This window comes from Pan paniscus, chromosome 16 (assembly GCF_029289425.2).
Source record: "Pan paniscus chromosome 16, NHGRI_mPanPan1-v2.0_pri, whole genome shotgun sequence".
NCBI lineage: Eukaryota > Metazoa > Chordata > Mammalia > Primates > Hominidae > Pan > Pan paniscus.
Genome location: NC_073265.2, coordinates 30,171,221 through 30,192,641, shown reverse-complemented (window position 1 = coordinate 30,192,641; position 21,421 = coordinate 30,171,221). Strand labels below are relative to the sequence as shown.

The 21,421-nt window shown below is 54.4% G+C and overlaps 1 protein-coding gene and 1 pseudogene across 1 annotated transcript; one reads left to right on the top strand and one right to left on the bottom strand.

Annotated features, from left to right (window-relative positions):
* Positions 1 to 1,294: 1,294 nt before the first annotated feature.
* On the top strand, positions 1,295 to 2,990 carry LOC100987510 (iron-sulfur cluster assembly 1 homolog, mitochondrial-like; annotated as a pseudogene).
* Positions 2,991 to 9,841: 6,851 nt separating this feature from the next.
* Positions 9,842 to 20,946, bottom strand: DLL4 (delta like canonical Notch ligand 4). Its single transcript, XM_003826603.6, has 11 exons — positions 20,457 to 20,946; positions 20,075 to 20,344; positions 19,509 to 19,566; positions 18,425 to 18,688; positions 17,960 to 18,020; positions 17,744 to 17,874; positions 15,526 to 15,695; positions 15,126 to 15,345; positions 13,317 to 14,019; positions 12,721 to 12,829; positions 9,842 to 12,218 (listed from the first exon to the last, which is right to left on the bottom strand). Exons 1-11 carry the CDS (start codon positions 20,520 to 20,522, stop codon positions 12,213 to 12,215), a joined length of 2,058 nt encoding a protein of 685 aa, XP_003826651.1. The 5' UTR covers positions 20,523 to 20,946; the 3' UTR covers positions 9,842 to 12,212.
* Between the last annotated feature and the right edge of the window lie 475 nt (positions 20,947 to 21,421).

Genomic DNA, 21,421 nt, shown 5'->3' with positions numbered 1-21,421 from the left:
ACTGCTCTCTAACCTGGGCAACAGAGCAAGATCCTGTCTAAAAAAAAAAAAAAGTTACTTTTAAAGAGTCATTAGTGGTTTTCTGGAGGGGGAGGGATGGATAGCATACCTGAAACATTTAGGGAACATTTTCATGATGCCCGTTCTCAGACCTTCTCCCACCCTGACCAAAGTCCCAGTGTTTCATAACTCTTTTGGCAATGTCCTCAATAACCTGATCTTGCTCCTGGCAGAGTCAGACACTCCCTCCTCTATGCTCCCACAACACTTTACGCCACTGCAGTTTACTTATCTGTCCCTTCCAACTCGTGCTTACAACAGAAACACTCATTTATTACGTGTATAACATGTGCCAGGCAATTTGCTAAATGCCTTTATATCATCCATTCTAATTACACATTTCTTCACTACTTTGTGAGGTAAATATCATTTCACAGATAAGCATGCAGGAAAGCTAGGTAAACCCTGTTGGTGACGTAGCAGAAAGTAGTGGAGCCTGGATCTGAAGGCAGCTGGGCCAGCTCCAGAGCCTCCTTGCTGGGAATCGTTTGCGTCCTGCCTCTCACTCACCTGAGCACTTCCCCAGAGTATGGTTCATGGTTGAAGGCCCAAGAGAACCAACACAAGCCAGGCATGTGGAAGATCCTCCACAAATATAGGTAGAATAAGTGAGGCTATTGCTTGGAAAAGGCCAGGGCTATATCCCATGTCCTGTGTAACACAAGTTCAACCTTGACCCTCAAAATAGGAATCTCCACAGAAGCTGGCCCAGGGGATCTGCAATGTCTCCCTGGGAACATGCCTTTCCTGTTCCCATTCTTTGCTTATTCTTGCCAACAACATCTGTCTCTTTTCCTCCCAGCAGGACACTCCCAGGCAGCAAACCACTCACTTAGCTGGTTCCTCTCTGTAACTTCAACGGCAAACCCTTCCCGTCTTTCCTTCTAACACCCCACAGGAGGGGGCCGCCGATGTCATACCCACAGAGGTGCCAGTTTATGAGCAGCGATGGGCCCAGGCATCACCTCCACCTTGCAGAGTCGCACATGAGGTGCACGTGGTGGTTTCCTTTTTTAGATCTTTCCCAAATTAACGTTTCCTTGTTGTTCCCCTCCAGGTGGCTACCTCTCATCTCCTGAGGATCTGTTCCTTCTCTCTTCTCTTACCAGAGATTGGCATCACCTCCTGGCGTTAGTCAGCATGTTTATCTGAAACAGTGGAAGGCTGTTTTAGGAGCTAGGGAATGATGCTAATTCATATGTTAAAGGATGAAGTTGCCTTATAAAGCTGCTGATTTCTGAAGGATGAAAAACCTTCCCAGAGGCCTGAGTGCGCTGTGTGCCGGAGCTTGTGGCATCAATGGGCCTGCTGTGTCCAAAGAAAGAGGCTGAGGCAGCCGAGCTCCGGCCTGAAGCACCTGGACCAGACGACAAAGAGGTCGGCTTCCTTAGTCCGGAGGACTGTCCGGACTGTGAGCAAGAGGAAGCTACAGCCCACGAGGGCCACCCGCAGCCTGACACCTTCAGCAGTAAACAAGATAAAATAACTTCTTCAAGATAAGCCTGAGTATTAGGTGTAAAAGTTGGTGTCCGAACCAGGGCCTGTAATGACCTTTCTTATAGTCTAGAATAAACGAAGACAAGGGAGATTTCGATGAAGAAGTCATTCAAGATGGAGTCAGAGTGTTCATCGAAAAGAAAGCACAACTAACACTTTTAGGAACAGAAAGACCATGCTGAAGACAAACTATCCAGTGAGTTTGTGTTCAATAACCCAAACATCAAAGGAACATGTGGCCGTGGAGAAAGCTTTACTATTTGACATCTCAGGACGCCTCTGACCATAAGCTCTGGGAAAGCTCCTGGAAGCCCTGGGGCTCACAAATAAATCATATGATTGTCACATGCTTAATGTGTGCCTGCCTTGTGAGGAAAATATAAGTGATGCATTTTGGAAATGTGCTAGATTCCAGAAGAAATGATATTTGTAGTCTCTGTAAGGGACAGAAAATGAGAAGCCATCACTCTCTTTGGACCATTTAACTCTCTTGCATCCTTTGTTTTAGAACCAGTTTCATTAAAGTTGTCTTCCTGGGCCCCTGTTTCTCCATGTCCTGAGCAGTGTGCACTCATTAGGTCTCTGTTGGATGGCCTGAACGTGCATCTCCCTCGACATTTCTCCCAACCAGATTGGGGACTCCTACAATTCAGTGACAGGACGTCCTGACTGCTGGTAGTAACATGGTGGTGCCTTGTTTTTCCACCCAAACTTAACACAGTCTGTTTACATTTTTATCAAAACTTTCTTTTTGTTGTTGTTTTTTCTTTTTTATCAAAAATTTCATTGTCAGATGCCTCACTGCATACCCTTTAATAGTACCGGGCAAAGATTTCTTTGAACTATAGTACAGAATAGTTCTGAGTGATGGTATCAAAAGGTGAGAAAGACTTCATCCATCTCTTTTTTAATCCATTTCTTTTGCCACCCTATATGTCTGCTCAAAGATGGGATCTCAAGCTGACTTTTAGTTGAGGGGTCTCTTAAAAGCCATCTAGCCCACCTCTCTCAATTCTGTACACAAGGAAGCAAAACCCCAGGGAAGGCAAAGGGCTCCTGTCCGCTCCCACTCCACAGGCTCGGGGAGAGCAGGAACTCTACCCCCAACTCCCCTTCCTTGTAGATGACACATGTGCTCTGCCCTCCAAGGCAATCAGTGAAGGCAAATGGTCTGGCTTGTCTGGTCAACATTTTGATATAATTTCTTTACAGTTTTATGGAGATCAGCTGGGTGCGGTGGCTCACGCCTGTCATCCCAGCACTCTGGGTGGATCACTTGAGGCCAGGAGTTTGAGACCAGCCTGGCCAACATGGTGAAACCCTGTCTCTACTAAAAAATACAAAAAACAAAAATTAGCCAGGCATGGTGGTGGAGGTTGCAATGAGCTGAGATCACTCTACTGTACTCCAGCCTGGGCAACAGAGTGAGACTCCATCCCAAAATAAATAAATAAATAATATATACATATACGTGTGTGTGTATATATATATATGTACACACACATATACATATGTATATATACACATATAAATAAAATTTTATGGAGATCATATATTTTTATTTTATTTTGAATAGGAAAAATATTTTAAAACCCTTTTATGTGAGTTACTTTCTTGTTTCTTTAACCTTTGAAACAATGGTTTGTAGCAGAGAAGACATTGTAGCAACCTAGAATTATGCTTTTGGAATGTGGTCCTAATTGTGAAGGAGAACATGGGGATCTTTTCTTAAAACGCTACTATGCATACACTTTCTCCGTGCTTTTTTTTGAAAGCTGGTTCTCATGGATTCAAGTAGCTGAGTTCCATTATTTTTGTTTTACCTACTAAAGTAGCTGGCACAAAAATGCACCAAAACTGCCGGGTATGGTGGCTCACACCTGTAATCTCAGCACTTTGGGAGGCCGAGGCAGGCGGATCACCTGAGGTCGGGAGTTCAAGACCAGCCTGGCCAAGATGTTGAAATCCCATCTCTACTAAAAACACAAAAATTAGCTGGGCATGGTTGCACATGCCTGTAATCCCAGCTAGCTACTCAGGAGGCTGAGTCAGGAGAATCACTTGAACCTGGGAGGCAGAGGTTGCAGTGAGCCAAGATCGTGCCATTGCACTCCAGCCTGGGTGAGAGAGCGAGACTCAATCTCAAAAAAAAAAAAAAAAAAAAAAAAAACAGAGGAAAAAAAATGCACCAAAACCTAAAGCACCAGTTTTATGTAAACATTCATGAGTTTGCATCATTAATATAATTGTTGAGCCACTTATAATTTGGGCAAAACTGTACGTACGTAGAGATTCAGTTGTCAATTTTAAAAATGTGGTCTCTCTGTGATCATAAAAAAAAAGAAGAAAAGAAAAGCCTTCCCAGACATTGCCTCTAAGTTCACCTTGCTCAGATTTGAGCTCAGCTCCACCACGTACCAGCTGAGTGACCCTAGGCATGGTGTCTTTAGTTCTTGGTTTCTCAACTGTAAAGAGGGAATAGGTAATAGAATTGACCTTGCAGGGTCTGAAAAAGATTGAAAGAAATAATACCGTAGGCAGTACCTGTCACATAGGAACACTCAACAAATGTTGACTTCTTATTCTCTTTACTTCAGACAATTTCACTTTCTGTTTCATTCAGGGCAGAGCCATAAGTGAACCTCTCATTCTGAAATAGCTCAGAACAAAGTCAGGAGGGAGTGATCAAGGTAAGCATTTTAGGATCAGTAGAGGAAACCTCCAGCTATCTCACTCTCCATCCTCGCCATGCAATTCACAGATTGTTCTAGCAAGTAGGGTGCCAAAGAAATGTGGAGTGTTTTGAGACAGGGTTTTGCTCTGTCATCCAGGCAACTGAAGTGTCTCAATCTCAGCTCACTGCAGCCTCGACCTCCCGGGCTCAAGTGATTCTCCCATCTCAGCCTCCTGAGTAGCTGGGACTACAGGCACGTGCCACCATCCAGCTAATTTTTGTTGTTGTTGTTGTTGTTAGAGACTGGGTTTTGTCATGTTTCCCAGGCTGGTCTCAAACTTCTGAGCTCAAGTGATCCGTCCACCTTGGCCTTCCAAAGTGATGGGATTACAGGTGTGAGCCACTGCATCCGGCTGTGTTTTTTGTTTGTTTGACACAGGGTCTCACTCTGTCCCCCAGGCAGGAGTGTAGTGGCACGATCATGGCTTACTGCAGCCTTGACCTCCTGGGTTCAAGCGATCCTCTCACTTCAGCCTCCCAAGTGGCTGAGACCTGCAGGTATGCACCACCATGCCCAGTTAATTGTTTTTGTTTGTTTTTGAGACAGGATCTAGCTCTGTCACCCAGGCTGGAGTGCAATGGCACAATCTCAGCTCACTGCAGCCTCTGTCTCCCAGGCTCAAGCAATCCTCTCACCTCAGCCTACTGATTAGCTGGGACTACAGGTGCATCCCACAACACCCGGCTAATTGTTTTGTATTTTTATAGAGATGGGGTCTCCCCATGTTGCCCAGGCTGGTCTTGAACTCCTGGGCTCAAGCGATCCACCTGCCTTGGCCTCCCAAAGTGCTGGGATTATAGGTGTGAGCCATCGTGCCCAGCCAAGGCATGTTTCTAAGAGACAGAATGGGTAATGGTCTTACCCAAGCACACTATTAGCAGAACAAACATCCTATTGACAGAACAAACAGTTGCTTGAGCCAAGAGAGATTTTCTGTGTATGCATGGGGTGAAGGTGCTAAAATAAATAAATTAGTAAATAATCCACCATCTATGAGGAACCATACCTCCCACGGACCTCTGAGAGGTAAGTGTGTCTGCAGGTCTTCAGGTCCTGTGCGAAGGTCCCACCGACATTCTGGCCAAAGGAGGGACAGATGGAGTAGTGGATCCCTGCATACAGTCCACCTCAGAAGAGGGAGAGACAGTCCCAGGCAGCTGTTCTGCAGGGCGTACCAGCCAAACCCAGGGCCAATGGGGGAAGGCTGCTTGGCCATTGGTCCACGAAAGCAGGGACTGTAAAGATTCACTCATATCCTAGCAAAAGGGTGCCTGGGATGGTGGAAAAACCTGGCTTTCTGCCCATTTTCTAGCCTCCAAGGAGGTGGAGAGGTCTGGCTGACCAGGCACCTCTGGGGTGGCCGGTATTCCAGTTATCCAGAGCTCAGTCCTCGTCTACCTGGAAGGAAAGAAGCTGGGGTTCCAACAGAGGACTGGTGGGTGGTGCTCCCAATTCCAAGGAGACAGAAAAGTACAATTTGTGGGGACAGGAAGCAACCCGTTGCAGGGCTGAGGAGAAGCTGTAGTGGGGAGCATTTCAGTGGGGTGACAGGGCTGTAAAGAGAGGAGATCCACAGGGTTGGGGTGAGCCTCAGATCTCACGGAAATGCTGTGGTGTGGTGGGACCTGGCTCTAGAAGAGAAGCCTCAGAAAACCTGCATTGTGGAGAAGTCAGGGTGCTCACAAGGGGCCTGGGTGGTGGTGTAGATTCTGCGGCCCACAGGGAGCCAAGGCAGTGAAGCCCTTTAAATGAATGAGAGCAGCTGGGATCCCTTCTTCCCTAGGGCCCACTGCTAATAGAATGGAGAATGTCCAGGGCCTTTCAGATCTCCTCTACCAGAGAGACAGAAGAGGAAGCGCTGAGGATGGCAGTTGCTGGTATAGGAATGAAACGGAACAGACTGGGCTTAGTACCATGAGCCTTGCCCCAACACCTGCCACTGTGGGAAAAGGACAGCAATCCTCCAACAAGTCAAATGGCCAGTGCCGGTGTGCAAAACCCCAAGCCTCACCAGGAGGAGGGGTCACTAGAGACAGACAGGCTAGCCATGCCTGGCAGGGCTGTGGCTCTACCCTGCAGGGGGTGCCATGACACAGGGCACTTCTGGGCCAGAGCCGACCTGTTGCTAAATCCGGATTCCTGTGATGCTGGTTACCATCATGAGGGTCTGGCTGTAGACTCACTTGGCTTCTTGGGCCCTGCGTCCTGGCCTCAGAGAAACTTTGGGGATGAAGGAAATAAGCTGAGCCCACTCTTGACCAGAGTGTTAAGGGGTACCATGCCCCAGAGACCAGAGAAAGGTGGTAAAAAGTCACTTGTGGCAGATCTCCAAAGGGAAGGTGACTCTTAAGGACTTGGGGGTCCTGCTGCCCCTTCCCACAGCAAGGGCCTCCCTTCTACCTCTGCCTACATCAGAGGAGGTTGACGTAGATTAGTGATGCTCCTGGAAGGCAGGAGCACATGGAAGTGATGGTGACGGAAACCTGTGATCTCAGCTGCCTTGCTTGGTCCTAGGGGTACTGCTGGTGTAACAGTAGGTAGTAGACAGGCATAAGCAGCAAAGGAGAGGGCCCTCGACCCCCATCAGGAATCTCAGGCAACCGTCAGGTGATGGTCAGGTGGTTGTTACCCTGTCTCTCTAAAATAACAATTGTTGCAAGACAGTCTCTGAATAGAGAGGAACACCTGAAACTGATCAGCAGCTTCCCGACAAGATCTCAGGAGGTGGGCAAGTGGGCTCAAGCGATTACACTAGGAGGCAAAATGGCGGAGCTCAAGTGGTATCTGACCTTCCTCTAGGAATGCTCGAGTATTGAGGGAAAAATGCCTCAGGTGAGCATGTGCACAACTCCAGTAAGCACACTGCACACACGACCCCTCCCAAGAGCTGGCAGGCCTCAGGCATGCGGACCGCCCATCCTCAGGGAAGAATCAGGGAGGGGGGATGCACGCCAACATAGAAAACCCCAAGTCAGAGTTCAAACGCGCACTTGAATCTCTCAAGTCGCCCACTTGACCCTCTTCCAAGTGTACTTTACTTCCTTTTGTTCCTGCTCTAATACGTTGTAATAAACTTTCACTCCTGCTCTAAAAATTGCCCCAGTCTCTCCTTCTGCCTTACGCCCCTTGGTGGAATTCTTTCTTCTGAGGCAAGAACTGAGGTTGCCGCAGATCCCCACGGCCTGGCTGCTGCTAACACTGGGACTATCCTGCTAGACCCCAACCTCCCTAGGTCCCACCCCGCTGATGTGGGCCGGGGCAGTGGGAGCTCCAGAAAGTGGCTCACTTAGAGATGCGTGAGGAGGATTAACCCACCAGCAGAGGTTACAACACTGCTCACAAACGCTTCCATACATCCTCATTTCAACCCCCCTAGCAACGCCTAACAGGCATTACCCGCAGAGAGGTTAAGGATAAGCAGCTAGATAGTTAGCGGCCCTGGGCACACAGCAAGTCCTGCCTCCAATGCTAATCAGTGTTGAAGGAATGAAGTAGATGGACTTGTCCCAGAGCACCCGGCAATGAGGGGTGGCGCTGGAAGGGAGCTCCAGCCCCATAACTCATACCGGTGTCCGGCCCTCCTCGACCCCATTCCCTTCCCTTGAGGATGTCTCTGGACCAGGATGGCCGGAGGCCTGTTGGGTGGCGAGGGGGACTGGCTGCTGCGACGGCGGGGGCAGGGGAAAGGGCCTGTTCCCCAGGACACTGTGAGGATATTTGGGGGAAAGCCCCGCACTGGGTTCTTCCCATTTTGCCCGTTCGGCTTAGGGGCTCGGAGCCCGGAGGGAGCTCGGGCGTCTGGCCGCCCCCTGCCGCCTTCGTCCCATCGGCCCCGGACGGAGAAAGGGCGGCCCCAGAGAGCCTCCCGGGGTCGGCGGCCCCTCCCGGGCGCAGCCCCGACGGCCGCGCAGCGCCCTCTAGTGCCGGGCAGCGGGGCCCGCGCGGTCCAGCCCGCCTGCCCGCCTGCGGCTCCGCTTCCCGCGGCCGCGGCCGGAGCGAGACTGGGGAGGCAGGAGGCGGAGCCGAGCGGGCGGGGGAGCCTCCGAGAAGCTCGCGGCCTTCGGCGGCTTCCCGGCCCGGGAAGTGAGCCGGGTCGGCTGCCGCAAACAGGAAGTCGGGCTGTAACAAAGAGCGCGGGGGGCGGGGAGCCGCGGGAGCTGCGGGGCACGGCGGCGGCAGGTGGAGGGCTGACCCGGGCGGGCGGGCAGGCGCACCTGCCCCTTCCGCCGCCGCGCAGGCCTCGGGGCGCCCTGGGCGCGAGGGAGGGCGCAGCCTCCCAGGGAAGGCCGCTGGGACCTCGCAGGCGCATCCCCGCCCGAGGAAGGGACAGTCACAGTTCCCCCAGTGAATCATTTCCACCCCCTTCCCGGAATGCAGCAAGCCACGTGGGGCGGAGGGCTGGGGCCGCTGATCCTGTGGATCCAGAGGGAGAGGCTGGGAGAGCTGCGGCGAGGGAAGCTACGGAGAGCTCTGTGGGTCCCAGTCAAGAGATGGAGCATCCACACCACCGTGGTTTAGTCTGGTGGCCTTTTCTAGCCTGGGATGGGGGAGGTGGGAGCCACTGTCCTTTTTTCCCTACCCCCTGACCAGGCTGACCCTGGCCCTGAGGCAGGAGAGGGAACCCTGGCTGAGCAAGCAGAATAAAGTCATTTCTCCTTCTGCACAACCCCTCCCTGACTCTACCAGCCGAGGGGCCCTGGAAAAGCAGCTGTCCTCAGGTCACCGTGGGGTCAAATTGATTCTCCAGGCAGGGCACTGGCTCCAGGCTGTTAAGGAACTACTAAACTCCGAATTCCCTGGTGAAATACCCATGCAAATTAAAGGTGGGCATTTGCTAACCTGTGGAAGGCACCTCACAGTGAGTCTAGAACCATTATCTGGCCTCCTTTCTGCCAAGCCTAGGAGATCTCCTGTACCCCAGGACACTCAAGTGATCATGAGGGTCTTGGGTGCCTTACCTATCAGAAGGGGCTGGACTCTCAGGAAATCCTGGGGAGAAGGGGCTTCCTCCGCTGTGGCCTGTTTACACCCCAAGTGCCTGCCCAGCTTGTGGGATGTTGTTAAAGGTGGAGCCTGGCATGAGCTGCAGGTCGGAGCTGCCCAGACCAAGTTCCCCACGGGTCCCCACTTTCCCCAGAAAGCCAGCTTTTTTGGTGGGCTCTCCAGCTCCCCATCTAGTGCATCAGAGCAGCTGTGAGCTTTGCCAGCCAACTCCTCTCCGGGGCTCTTCTCTGCGAGTCTGGCAGCCTGTGCAGCCCGTCACAGCCTGGTGTTGTGGACGTGCAGGCCTGCGGGTGTCCTACCTGTCCCCCACATGGGAGCCTCGTCATCTTGCCTTCGTGTCCCAGCCCAGTTCCCCCCTCCCGTACCCCCCTAGGGCCTGGGAGCTGCTTTCCTGTTTCATTTTGGGCAGGAAGAGTAAGGTCGTGTTGTTCTTCCCCCTGCTGCCGGCTCAGGCTGTGGGAACGGTTCCCTGAATGCTTTCCTGTTTGATACCCTGTGTGTACAGTGAAGGGAACAGGGAGCGATGAGTGAGGCGTGGAGCGTGTGCGTGCTCCTGTGTCTCTGGCATAAGCACCCAGGTCTGGGGTGGGCATGGTGTGTCTGTGTCAAGGAGAGAGGAAAAAAGGGAGGGCAAGTAGCACTCCAAACCCTTGGACTCCATTAGGAGCAGGGCATCTAATGGGTCTATTTTGCTTTACTGTGGACAGGCTGAGAGCTGGGATCATCTGCTCAGCTTTTTGTCAGTGGCTCATTTTTTCATAATTTGCTCTCCATGAAGCATATTTTCGGCTATAGAGAGGGCTGTGGCACCCTAGGGACTATCCTGTGCCTTAGAGGAAGCTAGGCATGAAACGCCTAGTGAGACTGGAAACCCCCTCATTAGTGCCTCAGCAAGAGAAACCTGGACTCAGGGAAGGCTACCTCCTCCTCCCCTTTCTCCCTGTCTTTGCAGTCTTCAATAAATTCTAGCAGCCCTGGGCAGACAAGGTGCTCAGACTCTCAGCGCTCTTGTCTGCTACAAAGAGGAAAAACAAGGCAAACCTCCCTCCTGCCCTGTCTCCTGAAACCTGTACCCTGCTGGGGCTAAGAAAAGAGCCAGGCACCCTGCAACAGCAGGAGGAAGGACTCAGATGTCACCAGGGTGCAGAGGCCCTATCCCATCCACCGACAAGAGAATGCTTTTTTTTTTTTTTTTTTTTTTTTTTTGAGATGGAGTCTCGCTCTGTCGCCCAGGCTGGAGTGCAGTTGCGCTATCTCGGCTCACTGCAAGCTCCACCTCCTGGGTTCATGCCATTCTCCTGCCTCAGCCTCCCGAGTAGCTGGGACTACAGGCACCCGCCACCACACTGGGCTAATTTTTTGTATTTTTAGTAGAGACAGGGTTTCACCCTATTAGCCAGGATGGTCTCGATCTCTTGACCGCGTGATCTGCCTGCCTTGGCCTCCCAAAGTGCTGGGATTATAGGCGTGAGCCACCGCGCCTGGCCAAGAGAATCCTTTTGAATATGAGAAAAACAGGCAGAACTAGGGAGCCCCATAAGCTTTTTCAGGCTTGAAGAGAGGAAGGAAGAAGTGATTCAGGTCAGGAGGAACATGCCCCAGGAATGGTGAGGGCATAAAGAGGGAAGGGGGCACTGTACCAACTCAAAGTCAGCAGGCAAGGAAGGCTGGCTGAGGCTGGGGACTAGATGGGTGAGGCTCGGCTCCTCAACGAATGGAAGAAGACAAGGGCCTGGGGTACGACATGCCAAATCCAAGTGTCTGCACGGGTCCCAGGGGTTCCGGCGGGGCACATGGCAGCAGTAGAAGGGAGTTTAGAGTTTTTTGGGTGAGAGGGCAGGGGTACCATCACAAAGACAGGGCCCAATAAGTAATAAACTCCTGTACACATCTGTTTCATATTATAAATACACATTATATACAAAATAATGTTATAAAATGTAGAAAGGTCAGTGCTTCTGATTCTTAAATTATTGAAATACTAGACTCCAAAATAAACTACAAAAAAAAAAACAAACAAAATAAAAACTCATATTATTGATTTCTGAAGACCAGCTTTGAGGGTGGTCTGGGGCAGTAGTGGACCAGAGCCCAGGCTCGAGGTTGTGGAGATGGGCTTGAGGGAGGAAAGGGCCCAGGCGGCCGCAGCACCTGATTTCCCCCTCAGTGGAATTTCCAACATACTGCCCTGAGTGCCCCAGTTAGGCCTGACACCCTTGGCTGGTGGGAGGGGCAGGCCCTCTGCCTGTCTGCTTACAGAAGCCCAGGGCCAGAGGGTGGTGGAAGCCGGGTAGATGGACATTCTTGCCCAAAGGGCCTAGACCAGAGAGCCAGGCCTGCATACAGTAGTTGGAGGCATGGGGCAGAAAGCACTCCCCTCCCTCGAGCACTCACCTCACCTCCAGGGCAAACCCCGCCAAGAGACGCACCCAGTGGTTTTCCAGCCCACAGGAGGCCCTGCCCTCATTGGCCCCCTCTCTCCTTTCTGATTTGGGCCCAACTGTCGCCGTGGAGCCTGGGCCAAAGGCACTTTCGGAAACACAGATGCCAGTGGAGGCCACAGCAGCTCCGGGCCCCATGGGGCTACTGCCACTCTCTCTGGAAAACAGGCCGGAGCCCCGGAAGGAGCCCCCTGAAGGCCACTACTGGCAGGGCAGTGCCCAGTGGCATCTCTCTTCTCTTCTGTTCCCCTGGTTGGTGCAGCTGCCAATCTGATGCCAGACAGACACCCAAAGGTGTGGAAGGGTATTGCATCTCTTGGCAAGTTCACAGTCTGTCCGGTTCCTGCCATTCCCTCCTCCTCCTGAGAGCAGCACGTTGCATATGAAAAACGTCCCATCCAGGATGCAATGTAAACAATGCAGAAGGAAGGTCCAGCCGCGGGGCTGAGCAGGGATGTCCAGGTAGGCTCCTGCCTTATACCTGGGAGCAAGCGGAAGGCAGGGAAACAGGTTACCCTGGGCATGTGCACTCCCTCCAGGCCCTCCCTGGGCCTCCCTGGGAGAAGGCGATGGGGCAGGCAGGGGCTAAGGGCAGGTGGGGCAGTCCTCCCCAGTCTTCGGCCCAACACACACACGGGCCTGGGAGCTTGTGCTCATGAGGTCAATGGAGGAAGCCAGTGGGAAGGGGCAGGAAGGGCACAAGGGGTGAGGGGCCCCCTCACCCATCAGAGGCTGGCAAGCAGTGCTGTGGCTGCCCAACCCAGCACCAATACAGCAGGAAAGGACCAGACCAGGCTTGCCGCCATGGTTCCTGTTTCACACCCTTAGTGGCAATGAGGCCAGCAGGGACCCAAGAGTCCGCTGAACTTGGCCTGCCAAGGCAGGGTTCTGACCTACCCTTCAGGAATGGCCCATGGGTCAAGAGTGACCAGGCCACTTTCCCACCCACAAAAGGCAGAAGGAAAGGCGAGCCCAGCACTCACCTCCGTGGCAATGACACATTCATTCCTCTCCTCTGATATCAAACACACAGACTGGTACATGGAGTCCCTGGGGGAGCATATCGCTGATATCCGACACTCTGGCTTTTCACTGAGGGAACACAAGACAGGCGTGTAAGGGAGGGACGGGGAGAGGCTCGGGGGGAGGGAGGACCCTGGAGAGCCAAAGGGCACCTGCAGGGTGGTTCTTGGGGAAGACACAGGGGCTGGACGTGCCCAGTGCTGGGCTGCTGCAGGGGGGCACTTAGGAAAAGGCCCCTAAGAGAGTCACAGGCCTCCCAACCTCACCAGAAGGGTCTGAGCCCTGCATAAAGCCAGTGCTGCCACTGGAGGCAAGCCACACTGTGGAAAGACGGAAGTCACAAGAGACACCCTAGGGACACTTGACATGTGTGAATGAACAAATGAATGAATGGGAGGGAAGGACAAAGGACCCCTGACAGAAATCCTACTGGAGGATCTTCCTGTCAGTAACAAAACCTCAGCTGCTTAACTGCTTCCCGCCTGGCCTAAGAGGAGCCTAGGCAGAACCATGTTGGGGCCGGTGGCCAGGCCCTGGGCTTCTGGGTGCCACTCACCTGTGTAACCGCAGTGGCGCCTTCTCCCCTAAGCTCTTGTCACTGTGGGGAAACTTTCCTGGCATGGTCCCCCGCCCCAGGGGCCCTGGGGCCAGATTATAGTCCAATGTGTGGTTTTGCTGTTTGCCACAGTTGGACTTGTCCAGGCCACAGTCCACTTCCAGCTCCTTCTTCTGGTTTGTGTTTTTAAGCTGGGCGGCAGGAATCAGGTTGTCCTTCTGGAAGTCCGACAAGTTGTTCATGGCTTCGCTGCTGCCGTCGTCTGGCCGTCGAAGCCGCAGCTGCCGCACAGCCACTGCCACCATGCCCAGCAGTACCAGCAGCACTGCCAGCCCCACACCCAGCGAGACGGCCACCCAGGGGAAGCTGGGCGGCAAGCCCACGGGGAACTCGCAGCGGCTGCCCACAAAGCCATAAGGGCAGTTGCACACAAAGGTGTCTGTGGAGAGGTCAGTGTAGCAGGTGGCCCTATTGAAGCAGGGACTCGAGGCACAGGCATCGATGGATGTCCGCACCTCACAGCGTCGGCCAGAGAAGCCGGCAGGGCAGGTGCACATGAGCCCATTCTCCAGGTCATGGCAAGTGCCACCATGGGCGCAAGGGTTACGGGCACAGTCGCTGATGTGGCGTTCACAGTAGGTGCCCGTGAATCCAGGACGGCAGCGGCACATGCGGCTTGGACCTCGGTTCAGGCACTGTCCCCCTGTGAGGACGCATGAGACACAAGTCAGTGATACCCTGGGAGCTCCCTGGGGCAGGGGGTGGGAGCCCCATTCCAGGAACACGTTCGGGCCCTTCTACCTCCACCTGCAGAGCCCACTACAAAGAGAACTGCACAGAGTCAGGAGACCTGGAGTTTAGCATGACCTTGATTCTCTCGGCCTCAGTGGGCTCATGTATAAAAATGACTAGCATCTTACAGAACTTTAACTTAGAATCAGACAGATAGGCTTGAGTTTGGACCTCAGCAGTCACTCTCTGGCCTGAGATCTGGCACTTGCTGCTTAACCATGTCTCTAAGCCTCAGTTTCCCCATTTGTTAGACTGGAGTAGAATGCTAGCCCCTTCATAGGATAGCCGGGAAGGTACATGAAGGCAAGAGCCCATGTTTGGTATATAGTTAATGCTCGGATAAGTACAATCATGATTGTTTTACTTCATCTTCACAACCACATGAAGGACAGAGGACAGGCATTATAGTTTCCCATTCAGTGATGAAGAAATGGCAGTGCCAGAGGCTTCAGTGAGAGAGCAGACTCCCTCTCAGCCCTTCCCACCCCTCTCCAGCTCCTGAGCGCTGCCTGCCTGCCTCACAGAGGGTCACCTGGGAGCCAGATAGACAAGGATTACCAACAGGCTTTGTGCCTCAAAAGGTGCAAACATTCAAGATGCCTCATGCTACCTCATGCTCTACCTGGGCATGGGGCAAGATGAGGCCTCCAGGAGCAGGGCTCTGACTGAATCACTGCCTCCTTTGAGGAGAAACATGAAGCCTCCAACATCCCTCTCTCCAGCTCAGGACTTCCTGGGGAGGGTCAGAGGCCACCCCAGCCAGGACGGGGTTCTGACATGGGAATAGGAATGGAAGCTATGCAGGGTGCACACCACCCCTGCTCCTAAGGCCTGCGTGCAACTAACCAGCTCCGCTTCCACAGCCCCCCAGCTGATCAAGCAAGCTCTTCGCCCTCCAGAGCAGATGGGGGGCCAGAGTGGCAGACAATGCCTCGCTCCTCTCCTGACCCTCCCTCACCAGAAGTCTCTCTCAGCCCTAGGGCCAGTCCACCAGGTTAGCAGGGCAGCAGCACGCACCGTTGGCACAGGGGTTGCTGGTGCACCTGTCCACTTTCTTCTCGCAGTTGGAGCCAGTGAAGTTGGGGGGACATTCACAAGCATAGTTGGCCCCCTGGTTGCGCTCCCGGCAGGAGCCCCCATTGAAGCAGGGGGAGTCGGCGCAGCTCAAGGTGCTGTGTTCACAATGCAGGCCATAGTAGCCCGGAGGACACAGGCAGTGGTAGCCATCCTCCTGGTCCTGGAGAGAGACCATAAAGGGGCCAAAGTCAGACCCTGGGGGGCAGGGATGTGTGACTGAAGGCTGGGCTCCACCTGCCCACAATGCCTGTCCATGGCTGTACATCCACTAGCTGCCTAGGTTAGGGATGCCCAGACACCACCTGACACCTCTGTCTTCCTGCGCTGGTCTGGGTCTCACCTTACAGCTGCCTCCATTGCGACAGGGGTTGCTGTCACACTCGCTGAGCTCCAGCTCACAGTCCACACCAGTGTAGCCTGGGCGACAGGTGCAGGTGTAGCTTCGCTGCCCACTGTTGGAGCACGTTGCCCCATTCTTGCATGGGGAGTGGTGGGTGCAGTAGTTGAGATCTGCAGAAACAGGAACCAAGCAGCTGAGCAGGGCCAGGGAATGCAGTCACCTCCAGGCTCCTTGCAGTCCATGTTTGCCCCCATGTTTGGCTCAAAGACACCTCAACTCAAAGTCTCCCAGGCCCAAACATCCTTCCTCTACCACCAATAAAATCTTTTTTTTCTCTCTCTCTCTTTCCTTCTTTTTTTTTTTTTTTTTTAACAGAGTCTCACTCTGTCGCCCAGGCTGGAGTGCAGTGATATGATATAGGCTCACTACAACCTTCGCCTTCCGGGTTCAAGCGATTCTCATACCTCAACCTTCTAAGTAGCTGGGATTACAGGCATGCGCCACTGTGCCCGATTAATATTTGTATTTTTACAGGGGTTTCACCAGGATGGCCAGGCTGGTCTCGAACTCCTGACTTCAAGTGATCCACCTACCTCGGCCTCCCAAAGTGCTGGGATTACAGGCCATCGCACCCAGCCTAAAATCATGTTTCTTTTTTTTTGAGACGGAGTCTTGCTCTGTCGCTCAGGCTGGAGTGCAGTGGCACGACCTCGGCTCACTGCAAGCTCTACTTCCCAGGTTCATGCCATTCTCCTGCCTCAGCCTCCCCAGCAGCTGGGGCTACAGGTGCCTGCCACCACACCTGGCTAACTTTTGTATTTTTAATACAGACAGGGTTTCACTGTGTTAGCCAGGATGAAAATCATGTTTCTTAAAGCACCTTGAATCACATATGACCAGTGCAGTCAACCAAAAGTGAAACAACACAACTGGAACTGGAAGACGTCCTGCCAGGGAAACTCACAAACTGCCAACCCAAGTAGGATGAAGATAAGGAAGAAGAGCAGAGGGCAAGGCCACATGTCGGGGAGGAAGTCAGAAAAGGCTTCATGGAGGAGGGGCAGCTGAGATAAGCCTGGAAGGAGGGATAACATTTCAACAGGTAGAAATGGTAGAGGAGAGATGAGAGCCACCATAGGCAGTAATCAGGCATTTTTTAAAGGAAGAGGTGTTACAAGGGTATTTTGAAATATAAGTATTTGTTTTTTTATTTGGGAAGGACAGGGAGGGAGAACCAGACAGAGTAAATATATGGCCTGTAAGTGCTGTGTTTGCATATGATGAGTATATGACTGTGTCACCTGGGAGCAAATATGGTGGAGAGGGAAGAGAATGAGCAGGAACCAGGTGTGTGAGTGTTGGGGCGGGGATGGTAGTAAAGGGACAGACACACACACACACACACACACACACACAACACAGGGACTGAATCCCAAGCCCCTTGTTGACAGCAAGTCAGGGCGTAGGCAATTTCTTTCCACCCTGGCAAGCTCTCCGCCCACCCTACCCAGGCCTGCGCCGGTGTCTCTGGGCAGCAGGTGCACCCATTTGATACTGAAAATGGGAGCTGCAGCTGGCTGCAGCTGGCTAGCAGGATGCAAGAAAAAAGGCTTCCTCCTCCCCCAAGGTTGGGGCTGAAAGGCCCCTGTATAGCCAGAGAGTGACTACCCCTAAACAGGTAGAGACCGCATGGGTTCAGGCAGGTGGTAACTAGGTAAGAGCAGGGGAGGCCGTTTGTGCCCACACCGAAAAGTCGGTTAGATGCCACTCCGCCCAGAGGCCCAGCTCACCCACAGCCTCAGGTGGCCGGTGGGCACACCCCACCAGACAGCTGTTTAGGGGAGAGCTGCTCAAACAGCCCTGGAAGGTAAGCAAACACTCAGGGGGTTAATAGGTAACTACGGGGTAGAAAGAGGAACTGAGCCTGCCATCCCTCTCTCCTTGGCTTTGCTAGGATTTATGAGTGCAACCTCCAGGCTGCTGACCTTGTCACCCCCCTGGGTTTTTCAGCCACCCTGCCTCCGCACCTGGAGAAGGACCCACCGCCTCATTCTGGGCCAGTTGTAAAGATCCTTCAAAGACCCAAGATCCTTGGAAGATCATGGGAGAGCCAAGTCTGCAGTCACCAAGTAAGAAGGATCCAGGTGACGAATCAGATTTCCACCCCCCAGCCCCATATCTCTTGCACCCTCTGCACCCTCTCTTCACCCTGACTCACCTTGGTCACAAAACAGGCCTCCCCAGCCCTCATCACAAGTACATTGCCAGGGAGTGCTGCAGGTGCCGTGGCGACAGCCATTGTGGGGGATGCATTCGTTACACAGCCGGCCCTGCCAGCCTGGGCGGCAGCTGGGGAACAAGAGAGAGGCAGAGTGAGGTGAGAGGCCTTGGCCAAGGGAGGGCTCCCACTCACCACTTCCTGTCCCCTACTCACAGGCACTCTGCTGGCTTGCTGCAGTAGCCATTCTGTTCATGACAGCCCGAAAGACAGATAGCTAAGGGAAGAACACAGAGCTGGGTGAGGCTGGGATACCAAGGACTCTTAAGCCCCATTCTCACCTGCTGGCCCTGGGGATCCCCTAGCTCTCCTGGGCCCTCTTCCTACTCCTGGCCTCCCAGAGGAGCCCCGAGTGTCTTAAAGTGAAATAATGGCACAGGGAAGGAGAAGCCAAACTGGATGGAATGTCATGATGGGGTTCTTGTGGGCTTTGGCATGATGGGAGGAGCACTGGGAACAGATAGGAGGTCTGAGGTCAAGCCCACCCTCAGCATCCCTGAGGCCCAGCTAGTAGGAGGCCCAGACCCACTCTTCAAGGGAGGCAAGCTGTGACCAAGAAGCTCCACTGTGTTTCCTCAGGGGACCCTCCCCTTCCACACAGGTGGGAGCTTGACTGCTTACGCTGTTGGCAATATTCCCCAGTCCAACCGGGCAGGCAGGACAAGTTGCCATCTGGCTGGCACACATAGTGGCCGAAGTGGTCATTGCGCTTCTTGCACAGGCGGGAGCAGTTGTCTCCATAGTAGTTGTCACTGCAGATGACCCGGTAAGAGTAGCGCAGCCTTGTGAGGGTGCTGGTTTGCTCATCCAATAACCAGTTCTGACCCACAGCTAGGGAGCCCTGGATGGCGATCTTGCTGATGAGTGCATCTGGTGGCAAGGCCTCTGAGGGGGCAGAGGGTCGGGTCAGGGAAGGGTCGCCAGTCCCCAAGGGTGCCAGTGACGGCTGGCCAATGTCCTTCTTGGCTGTGATGATGGTGATCAGCCAACCAATCAGCCCAGTTATCCAGATGACCCCCGCCTGCCAGCAAGAACAGGCCAGAGGGACCCAAAGCCCCGCTACGTAGCTGCCCTATGTGTGTGCATGTGCAGGGGGCCTGATAGTATTCAAAAAGGGGACAATAGAAGGATGTTAAGATATCCCAGGGTCTTGGAGGCAGATAGGGAGGGGAAAGAGGAAAAGAGGTCAAAATGGAAAAAAGAGAAAAAGAAAGAAAAGCTCCCCAGGCTAGAGAGGACCCTGGGAGCAGGGGGTCCTTTGGTGCCCATTCAGGGGTTCTGCCTCCAGAGGTGGGTAATGGTTTTCTTTTTTCCTTTTCAAAGTGAGAATTGTTGTGCTGCTGAAATATCCTTTTCCTCTGTGTCAGAACAACATCCCAAAGCCATTATTCCCTTTCCAAAGGAGCGGAATTCGCGAAAGGTGTAAAATACAGGAAGGGGCCCGTCAGCGGCGCTGGCAGCTTCAGCCTTTCTCACCGCCGTACTCCCCGCGTTCCCACGCCAAAAATAACCCGCAGGAAACGCAATTGTGCTCTGAGTCCAGGCAGCGAGCGGAATCCGAGCGTCCAGCGCGGGGCGCAGCTCCGGGCCAAGCTAAGCGTCCTGCCTCCCACCCCCAAGCCCGCACTTCCCCCGCCTAGAACAGATTAACTCTTTCGGCGCTGCGCTGTGTCGCCCCCCTGTGGTGGCGGAGCGAGCTACTCACCTGGCCGCAGGTCGTCTCCTGGCGCGTGCCAAGCTTCGATGATGAGTGAGAAGGTACCCTGGGAAAGGGGGTGGGGGGACGGAGAGATGGCGAGATGAGCAAGCGGGGAGAGGTGGGGGTGCCTTGCGGCAGCCTGTTTAATTAATCTAATTGCAGGATTCAGTTACTGCGCCCGGGTCAACATAACGGGGCTGTGCACAGTGTAGCGCTTGAGCAGGGAAGGCGAGAGGAGAACCCCCGGTAGAGGGAGGGTTGAGAGACGGGAGAGTGTAAGGGAAAGCCACTGGAGGAGGGGGTGGTAGGGTACCGCCCCAGAGTGGTAGGTAATGAAAATCGTGTCCCAAGAGCTGGGGACGGGGGGACATAAACTGGGAAGACGGAGACTGGTGAGAGCCTTTTCTGGGATCAGTCTCAGGAGAGAGTCGGGAAGAGCCAGGAAAGAATGCATCCTGGGCTTTTTGGGGGTGGGGGGGTGTGTACAAGGAAATCTGGGGAGGGGGCTTTGGTCCCAGGGCGCCTCCTCTCTCGGCTTCTGCGACCTCCCAGTGCGCCCAGGCTGTGCTCACCGGCCAGGTGAAATTGAAGGGCAGTTGGAGAGGGTTGCGCCCCCCGCCGCTACTGTCGTCCCGGACAGCGAAGGAGTTGGTGCCCAATACCGGCGTGGAGACGGTCCCGAAGGTGCAGGGTCCGGGCGAGACGACCGCCTGGAAGTGCTTAAGGCAGACGCGGAAGAAAGTCCGGCAGCCGGGCTCGCAAGGCCGCCCACTGGCCAGTACGCCGCGCTCGTTGATGAACTCCTGCAGCTGCAGCTGGAAGACGCCGGAGCCGGCCGCGCGCTATTGCACAGGGACCGAGGGAAGGAGGGAAGGGACCGGTCAGCTCAGCTGGTGCCCGGGGCTGAGGCCCAGAGCGCGGCAGAGGGGACGGAGAGGGCGCGGGACGTGTTACCTGCTGCCAAAGTGCCACCAGCAGCAGTAGCGCCCAGCCAGAGGCGCTCCGGGACGCTGCTGCCATCCCCTGGGGCGTCGCTCTCTCCACCCGCGGGCCCTCAATCTGGCTCTGTTCGCGACGCCGCTTTCCCGCGCGTCCGCCAGCCGGCGGGGTCCCTGAAAAGAGGCGCTCCTCTTGGGACGCTGCTCCCCTTTGGCCTTCTCGCTAGCTCCGCTGCAGCTGCCGCTGTAGGTAATCCAGGTGACTAAGGCTGGGCGGCGACCGCGCCGAGGACGCGTCTTCTGTCTAATCCTGGGGCTGCAAGCGGGCTAGTGCCAGTGTACGCTGCACCAAGGCGGCTGGGGCTGCGGCTCTTGGCCTCGTGTTCCCGGCCTGCGCGCAGCGCCGCTACTGAAACCTGCGCGCTGGGAGCCTTCCTTATATATATTGGCTCCTCTCCTCGCCGCCTGTCACTCAGACTCATGGTCATTCTCCCCTCCCCTCCCGGCCTCTAGCTGCTACAGTCCCAGCGCCGCCCGGAGGGGGCCTCCGCCCCCGCCGCTCCCCCCTCCCCGTCAGCCAGTCGGGCGCAGGTCCCCGCCCCTCCGTGCCGCTCCCAACCTCTAGGTCCCCCAGCTCTGCGCGTGCCGAGGTGACCAGTCCTCCGTGATGGCGGGGTTAAGGGCTGAGACCCTGGCCGCCGGAGGATAGAGGGGTTGCCCGGTAATGGGGCAGGAGGTGAGTGGGTGGTTCGGGGATGGTCTTGGGGGCGGAGACACTAGGCAGTCCCTGTAGGCTGTGCATCCGCAGCAGGCGCTAGTTACCTAGTGTTCCAAAGCAGGTAAAAAGAACTTAAGCCCGGAATGCGAAAACCAGCGCTAGGGAAATCCGATCTCCTTTTCCTTCCTGGAGCTTCTGGAGCCCTTGTCTCAACGGCCCCCAACCTATGAGTGCCCACCCACCACGCGTCCCCAGCGCAGCAG